The sequence below is a fragment of the Amaranthus tricolor genome, chromosome 2 (assembly GCF_026212465.1).
Source record: "Amaranthus tricolor cultivar Red isolate AtriRed21 chromosome 2, ASM2621246v1, whole genome shotgun sequence".
Taxonomy (NCBI): domain Eukaryota; kingdom Viridiplantae; phylum Streptophyta; class Magnoliopsida; order Caryophyllales; family Amaranthaceae; genus Amaranthus; species Amaranthus tricolor.
The window spans coordinates 30,835,282-30,844,735 of NC_080048.1; the positions used below are offsets into that span (position 1 = coordinate 30,835,282).

At 36.8% G+C, this 9,454-nt stretch overlaps 1 protein-coding gene across 1 annotated transcript; it reads left to right on the top strand.

Annotated features, from left to right (window-relative positions):
- The first annotated feature begins 5,712 nt into the window (after positions 1-5,712).
- On the top strand, positions 5,713-8,445 carry LOC130805236 (subtilisin-like protease SBT1.6). The gene has a single exon (XM_057669915.1). The coding sequence runs from the start codon at positions 5,811-5,813 to the stop codon at positions 8,124-8,126; it is 2,316 nt and encodes a 771-aa protein (XP_057525898.1). The 5' UTR covers positions 5,713-5,810; the 3' UTR covers positions 8,127-8,445.
- Positions 8,446-9,454: the final 1,009 nt, after the last annotated feature.

Genomic DNA, 9,454 nt, shown 5'->3' on the forward strand with positions numbered 1-9,454 from the left:
GGAAGATTTGGTGTTATTTCATCAAGCACAAAGATGATGTATTTGATGTCTTCGTTGATTGGAAGACCATGATTGAGAAGAAAACCGGGAAGAGCATCAAGACATTGAGAATGGACAATGGTCTTGAGTTTGTTGATAAAAAGTTTCTTCAATATTTCACCAAGGAGGGTATAGTGAGGCATAGACCATGTGTTGGAAGGCCTCACTAAGAGGTTTTGGGCCGAAGCAGTTTCTACGACATGCTACTAGGTGAACCGCTCTCCACATATCGCATTGAACTTCTAGTCCCCACAGGAGGTATGGTATAATTCCAGGTTGATTATTCTAATCTTAGAGTATTTGATTGTCCGGATTATATTCATGTGAGTGAGGGAAAGGTTGAAACTAGAGCTAGAAAATGTATTTTCATGGGCTATGGTTTGGGTGTAAAGGGATACAGGGTATGGTGTGAAAAGTCCAAAAAGATCATTACTTTTAGAGATGTAGTTTTTGATGAAAATGCATTGGTTACTCCTACTGTGGAGAACACTCTTACTAACACTGCAGGTACATCTGATGACACCCAAGGGGAGGTCGAACCTCCCAATACTGATGAAACTGATGATGATGCTCGACATGACAAAAGAAACCGCTTTGCTTACTCTAAGAGAAAAGAGGAGAATTATACTTCAAAGAAGTTATATAGAGGAGTATGACTATGTGGCTTATGCTCTCACTATTGCTAGTAAGGTGGAGAGTGTGAATGATCCAAACTCATACAAGGAGGCTATGGCCTCAAGTAACTCAAGTAGGTAGTTAGTAGCTATGAAGCAAGAGATGGAGTCTCTTGCAAAGAACAAGACTTGGGTTATCATTGAAGCACCTAAAAACATGAAAGTGTTGGGGCGTAAATGGGCTTTCAAGAAGAAAGAGGGATTGACAAGCACAAGTGCTTCGGTATACAAAGCAAGAGTTAGGGTTCACTCAAGTTAAAGGTGTGGATATTCATGAGGTTTTCTCACCGTTGTGAAGCATTCTTCTATTAAGGCTTCATTAGCTATTGTAGCTATGGAGGACCTTGAGCTACATTAATTTGATGTGAAGACCGTTTTCTTACATGGAGAGTTGGAGGAAGAAAACTATATGAAGCCATCGGAGGGTTTTGAAGTTGAAGGTAAAGAAAGTCATGTGTGTCGTTTTAAGAAATCATTGTATGGTATAAAACAATCGCCTAGGTAATGGTACAAGAAATTTGACTCGTTTACGCTTTCACATGACTTTATAAGGAGCTCTTATGATAGTTGTGTCTATCTTAAGAAGCTTGATGGTGGCTCTATGATATATTTGATTCTTTATGTTGATGACATGCTTGTAGCATGTAGATATTTGTTTGAGGTGGAGAAATTAAAGGTCTTACTTTCAAGTGAGTTCGACATGAAAGATCTTGGTGAAGCCAAGAAGATACTTAGAATGGAGATATTGAGGGATAGAGAAAAAGGCATCTTGTACCTTAATCAAAAGAGGTACATTGAGAAGGTATTAAGAAGATTCTCCATGAGCGATGAAAAGTGTGTGTCCACGCCTCTAGCTTCTCATTTCAAGCTATCCAAGAAGCTATGTCCTCAAACAAAGGAAGGAGAAGAACAAATGGAAAGCATTCCATACACTTGTGCGGTTGGTAGCGTCATGTGTGCTATGTGTGTGTTCTAGGCCCGATATTGCTCAAGCAGTTAGCATGGTGAGCCGATATATATCAAGTTAGGAAAGGGACATTAGAAAGTGCTGAAGTGGTTATTAAGGTATTTGAAGGGAACTTCAAATGTTTGTCTCAAGTTTGGGAAGGATTCAAGCGGGTTGACTGGGTATTGTGATTCTGATTATGCGGGTGACTTGGATGCTAGAAAATCTATTTTGGGGAATGTTTTTACGATGGGCGTAACAGCGGTGAGTTGGCAATCATCGCTCCAAGATGTAATCGCCATGTCTACCACCGAAGCAGAGTATATAGCTATTACTGAATCATTCAAAGAGGCAAAGTGGCTTAATGATTTGGTTGGTGAGATGTGCCCTGATAAGAGCTCGGTGCTTGTACATTGTGATAATGAAAGTGCCATTCACTTAGCAACACATCAAAATACTTTTCATCGAAGAACCAAGTACATCGACATCAAATATAACTTCAATCAAGACGAAGTTGAGCACAAGAGAGTGGGCCCAGGGAAGATAAGCACAGAAGATAATCCAGTCGACATGATGACGAAGTCTTTGCCCACCAACAAGTTCACTTATGTGTGGACTTGATTGGTTTAGAACCTTACTTGATGTGAAGCCCCTAGGGGACATTTATGTGGTGCGTTAGTTGTTTGTTTGTTTAGTGCTATGTTTGGATGGAGTGTCTAGAAGGAAGTGTGACTTGCGTGAACTCAAGTCAAGGTGGAGATTGTTGAAGTAGGTGTGACTTGAGTGCACCTTAGTGCATGGTTGTTTGTCTATGGTGATGCGAGAAGCTTGGTGAGGTGTAATGCATGGGATCATATAAGTGTATGAAGTGGTGTGTGTGTGTATGATGATGAGAGAAGCTCTCTGATGGGCTGCTCGACCCACACAACCAGCTGCTCGACCCACACAACCAGCTGCTCGATCGAACTTGTTGGCTTGACCAAATCAGTGGGCTATTGATCTGTCGCTCGACCAAGATCAGCAGCCGCTCGACCAGGCTTATTTAGCTCGACCAGTCGAGCGAGAAGCAGCATGCTCTCTGTTTCGTTTTGCAATAAACTGCTGCGACTATTTATTATGGCTGGGCCCTTTCCCATGCATTCACATATGCTTGCATATATAAATAGTGAATGTAACTCACTACAATATATCATTCTAACCCTAAGTCAAACACAAACCCTTCTCTTTCTTTTTTCTTCTTCTCCAAAGTGTAATCTCTACATTGTATGAATTCTTGAGAACTCCTTTGATTATTCTCATGATACAAGCAACCTAACCACCACCGAGGCGTAGCCTACATTAGGTGAAACCTTGTAAATCTTTGTATCTTTGTTTATTGCATTTTTTTCTTATTGTTTTTCCATTCCTAGTTCATAGAAATGTTTGTTTCATTATATAGAACACCCCTACCATTGTTCTTGGGTGTTGTAGGGATAAAGTTTGAGTCTTTATACCCTAGAGTGCTTAACATTTTAGATGTTAAAGGTATGATTGCTAGTAGCATTGTGTGAAACCTTTTAAGAATTTTTCTTCTAAACCTTTAGATTAATCATTACTCTCGATCCCTTGCTTTTTCATGTGTGATTTTAGACTCCTTGGTGAAATGTCATTCATGAGGTAACTTAGTTTTTTATATAAAGCTCTTGAGACTTCAGTTTTACGCTCCTAAAAACGATTAATGCATATTTATAGCTGGTTAGAGCCTATATTTTAACAATTAACCTTTAGATTAATCTTTTTTTTTCCCAATTTAAAATTCCGACCAAAAACTAATTTAGTAGCAATTTAGTCGGAAATTCCAACTAACGCGTCATAGTCGGAAAGTCAATCGAAAATTTTCGACTGTTTCAGTTAGTCAGAAACGTTCAATCAGAATTGCTCCTTTTTTGATAGATTCGTCTATTTGAACAAACATATTCATTTGAGATTTTGATAGATCCGTCTCAATATATACTTTCATTATATCAACTTTTTTAAAAACTCAAAATTCAAATTTATTGGATTTGCGAAAAATATAAACCAAATGAGCAAATGAAAACAACGAGATCGAATAAACCTTGTAATCTACATTAACTTAAGTTTTTATATATTCAACGCGTTTGTTACACGTAGATTAGACCTGTCAAAAAGATCAGGTTGGGTTGGCTTTTGGTTCGGGTCATATAAACAAGTCGGAAACCCCTTGACCCGAACCCAACCCGTTCAGCTCATTGAGTCGAAAATCACAACCTTAACTTAGCCTGCAACAGATCAGGTCAACTTGATTTCAACCCTCTTAACAAGCTTCAATTTAAGGTTTTTAACATTGATTATATCTAATTTTTTAGGCTTTAATTTTAAATTTTTTGTTTTTTAGTTGTTTATGTTGTATTTACTGATATGAAAATATTACATGCATCAAGTTTAGTTTATAAATATTGATTTAACTCGAAATTAAGTTGTTTAATTAAATGGGTTATACAGATTTGTTTCAGATTTAAACTTTTGACCTGAACCTATCACAGTTAATAAATAGATCAGATCGAGTTGACTCGTTTATTTAATTGGGTCAAAGTCTCAACTCAAACACACTTATTTCGGGTTAGGTTCAGGACAGGTTAGCAGGTCGAGTCAGCTTTTGCCAAGTCTAACATAGATCATATAGTTAAATATAAATTTCTACCACTAAGCCAACAAAACACGTTTGAATTATATTATGTTTGAAATAAGGTTTATTCTACATGGTAGAAACTAACTTTTTCGAAAGGTTAGTGGTAAAAAATCTTAAAAAAAATTCCACAAAATAGCATTATACTTTATGAAATAAAACTGCCGTAATATTAATGTCCCAAAAAGTTAGATTATACGTTGTGGTGTGAAATTTCGTTCTTACCCTTGTTTTCTTGTTTATCCATTTTCTCCATCTTTATCCATGCTTCTAATCTAACGACATTTGTTTTTTTGGATTTTCGATCTGATTTTGTGAGATCTGATGTGGGTAAAGTTGTGTCATTTTAATCTTGACATGATATAGAATTCTTGCTATTTTTGAATTTATCTGTTGAAAATGTGCGGATAATTTTTTATTAGAATTATTGAGCTTAAGTTGGTGCATAATATTTTGTTTATATTATTCCAAAGGATTTTGTTCAATTTTTAAGTGTATTTAGTTGTTTTTTTTTATTTTTTTTATTTTTTTTAATCTAATTTTGTGATTTGATTTTGTGTATTGATTAATTCTAAGTTTAAATTGTTGGATTAAAAAGTTGTATATAAAAAGACAAATTTAATAGTTTTTGCACATTGATTTCTTTATACGAATTTTGGTGTAAGTGTTTGTGATTTAGCTTCCGATTGTTTTTGCTTAGTCAATTCACATAAACTATGTTATGAGATGCAATTTGGTATCCTTGTTTTTAATTGGATTTAAATGCTTGGTTGAAATTTGACTACCATTTTGAAGTTTTGTGTAAATTGTTAGTCAACACATTATAACATACTACATTTTTGATAATATGATCTTTTTTTAAATCTAGAAGAGAGGGAAAACCATGGATGAAGATAGAGAAATATAATTAAGTCAGATTATAGTAATTTATTTTTGAATATAGATTATAAAGAAGATGGATAAAAGAAAATAGATGGAAGAAGAAAGATGTATGAAAATGAAGAAGATGAATAAAAAAGGAGAAAATAAATGAAGAAAAAAATAATAATAAAAACGAAATTTCATAATTTAACGAATAATTTAACGTTTTCTTGTCATTACATTACAAAAATTTAAATTCTGCCATATCAAATCTTCAAATAAAAATCAATGTTGGGAGTATCACACTTTTGCAACTTCATCCTCGGTCATCAAATTCCCACCGGGGACGACAAAATCATTCCTCAAACACATTAAACTAATCACAATCCTTTACAAAAAATATTAAAATTAAAAGCTCAATATTAACTACCTTTTCTTAAGCCCTAATTAAATTAATTTCCCAAAAAATATTCTAATTAAAATAAATTTTAATCATGGAAAGACAATTATCTCTGACACCCTACTTAACTCACTCCATTCCATACCACTCCACTCACACAGTCACACTTCCCACTCCTACACTTCTGTCTTTTCTCTCTCCTCCATGGCTAAACTCCATTTTCTCTTCTTTCTCTTCTTTCTCGCCTCAACTTCTGCTCAACAACCCGAACCCAAACCCGAAACCCGAAAGACCTACATAATTAGGGTTGATAATTCTCAAAAACCTACAATCTTCCCCACACATTACCATTGGTACAGTTCTGAATTCACATCGGAATCTTCTCAAATCCTTCACACATACGACACCGTTTTTCATGGCTTCTCCGCCGTTTTAACCCCGTCACAGGCTGACAATCTCAATAATAATCCCTCCATTCTCGCCGTTTTTGAAGACCGTCGTCGTGAACTTCATACTACGCGTTCTCCACAATTTCTTGGACTCCGAATCCAGCGTGGATTATGGTCCGAATCCGATTATGGATCCGACGTCATTATCGGAGTCCTTGATACGGGTATTTGGCCTGAGAGACGTTCTTTCTCCGACCAAAACCTGGGCCCGATTCCTAAACGCTGGAAAGGTGAGTGTGAAACGGGTGAGAAATTCGGCCCGGAAAATTGTAACCGTAAAATAATCGGAGCTAGATTCTTTTCTAAAGGACATGAAGCCGCCTTTCCTGGGATTGGTGTTGCTAATACGACGTCGTCTTTGGAGTTTAAATCTCCACGAGATGCAGACGGACATGGGACTCACACTGCCTCAACAGCAGCTGGAAGATACTCATTTAAAGCAAGTATGAATGGGTATGCTTCTGGGGTTGCTAAAGGAGTAGCTCCGAAAGCCCGATTAGCCGTTTACAAGGTTTGTTGGAAAAATTCGGGTTGTTTTGATTCGGATATTTTAGGCGCTTTTGATTCTGCGGTTAATGATGGTGTAGATGTTATTTCTATCTCAATCGGTGGTGGAGATGGGATTTCTTCCCCATATTATCTTGATCCGATTGCAATCGGATCTTATGGAGCGGTTTCCCGTGGAGTATTTGTTTCTTCATCTGCTGGTAATGATGGGCCGAATACTATGTCGGTTACTAATTTAGCTCCATGGATCACTACCGTTGGAGCGAGTACAATTGATCGGAATTTCCCAGCTGAGATTGTGTTAGGAAATGGGAAGAAAATTACTGGGGTTTCACTTTATGCAGGCAAACCTTTGAAGAACAAATTGTACCCGATTGTATACCCGGGTAAAACGGGTACTCTATCCGTTTCTTTATGTATGGAGAATTCTCTGGACCCAGTTGAAGTCAAGGGTAAAATTGTGGTTTGTGATCGTGGGAGTAACCCTAGGGTTGCTAAAGGTGTTGTAGTGAAAAAAGCTGGTGGCGTTGGGATGATTCTGGCTAACGGCGTTGCTAACGGTGAAGGATTAGTTGGGGATGCTCATATAATCCCAGCCGTTAGTGTGGGATCTAACGAAGGTGACTTGATTAAATCCTACGCTTCATCGCCGTTAGCTACGGCGACGATTAATTTCAAGGGGACCGTTGTTGGGATTAAACCAGCCCCGATCGTGGCTTCATTTTCGGGTCGAGGACCCAGTGGGTTAAACCCGGAGATATTAAAACCTGATTTAATAGCTCCGGGTGTTAACATCCTAGCCGGTTGGACCGATGCTGTCGGCCCAACCGGGTTAGATATTGATTCGCGAAGAACTGAATTCAATATCCTTTCCGGTACTTCAATGGCGTGCCCCCATGTCAGTGGTGCCGCCGCTTTGTTGAAATCGGCGCATCCTGATTGGTCGCCCGCGATGATCAAATCAGCCATTATGACAACAGCCAGTGTTACCGATAATCAGATGAATCATATGACTGATGAAGCAGCTCCGGGAAAAGCTTCCACGCCGTATGATTTTGGGTCGGGTCATTTGAATCTGGACCAAGCAATGGATCCGGGTTTGGTTTATGATCTTGCTGATGAGGATTATGTGAACTTCATGTGTGCAATCGGGTATGGACCCAAGACAATCCAAGTTATCACTCGGGCTCCGGAGATATGTAACCGGAAAGCATTACCGGAGAATTTGAATTACCCATCAATTGCAGTGTTGTTTCCGACATCCAATACCGGAGTTTCTAGAAAGACCTTTATTAGGACGGTGACAAATGTAGGAGACGATGTTATCGCCGTTTATAAGGTTCAAGTGAATTCTCCGGGGAAGGGGATAACGGTAACTGTAAAACCGTCAACTTTGGTGTTTAATGAGAAGGTGAAAAAATTGAGTTACACTGTGACAGTTAGTGCTGATAGTAAGAATATGAATTTGGGTGATACGGGTGCGGGTTTCGGGTCAATTACTTGGGTTGATGGAAAACATGTGGTTCGGAGCCCCATTGTAGTGACCCAAGTAACCCCGTTGTAATCATGTAGGTGAAGGTGTATAATAGGGTAAAAAAGATGGGTATCTTTGATGGTAATGATCAAAGGTTGGGTAGAATTGTAGCCGTTTGATAAGTTTTAGCTTTTGATGGTGATTATGATAAGAGGTTTACTTTTGTATTTTGGGTGGGTTCCCTATTTATTTATGACTTTTGCTTTTGCTTTTGCTTTTGGGATGGGTTCATGCCCTTAATTGGGTTTCTGTCTTCATGATGTTGTTGTAATTAAAAAGGGCAATGTCGTATAAAAGACAGATAAGAAATTAAAAGTTTTATATATAAATTTTTACTATAAACTTTAATTATAATGATTGTCCAAATTTCTATAAGAGCAAACAAATACATAATTTTCAATTAAATAAAATAGAAAAAGAAATGTTTTAGGAGGGTCCCTTGAACACTTATAAAGGTGCCTTCATGTTGTTTATAGTAAGAAAGTAACAATTGTTACGTGAGAGATTGTCTTTTAGTCAAAATAATAACTTTATATTAATTTAGTTGAACTCTATAAATCATACTTGAAATGTGTTTTATCGTAAGATCTCCTCATATTATATGTGAAAAACTAAAAATCAATAACATAAGTAAAAGTGTCTCGGCTTTGTCACGTGAGCCAAATAGTGTTATTTTGGTCATATTTCAATTCAATGTAAATATTTAAGAGAAAAATAAAAGTCAGATAATACAAATAAAGGAAAGTAGAGGTGAATTTGAAATGAGAGATGAAGGATACAAAATAAAATCACGAGGATGATAAAAGAAAAGGAAGAATACGAAATGTTGGGAAATACTTCTTTACCTAGAAGATCACTATACTTTACATTTTCGTTCGTTTTTTTAATTTTGCAACAATTCTATTTAGGTAGTTTCCCACAGTTTTTTTTATTACAATAATGATGTATTACAAATATGTGTTATAAGATAAATCTACACTATTTGTAATCCTTTGTATATGGCTTTGCACTCTTGTTGAATCACCAAGGAGACGATGAAGATATGGTTGCGACAATCAAAGAAGTCGCTCGAAAACTTGATATGAGTAGAAGGCGTTTATGTACTATGCTATTGTGATATTTCTCCCACAAAGGTGCTTGGGATGATAAAATGAAATTCACAATGAGATACAATCTATACAACAAAATCCTAGCACAAGGAAATTGCAATAGTAATACAAGTATTGTGGTGAATTAAAAACTTTGATTATATTGAGAGTTAATTACTCTCTCAATATTATCACATGAAAGGAATAATAAGAACGGGAATATTCTTAAGAGACAAATAAGAAATGATATGGAGATGGGATGGATTGTCT

What these genes read in the sequence shown, in the direction of transcription:
- LOC130805236 (XM_057669915.1), top strand. Translation starts at nt 5,811, where the DNA reads ATGGCTAAACTCCATTTTCTCTTCTTTCTCTTCTTTCTCGCCTCAACT.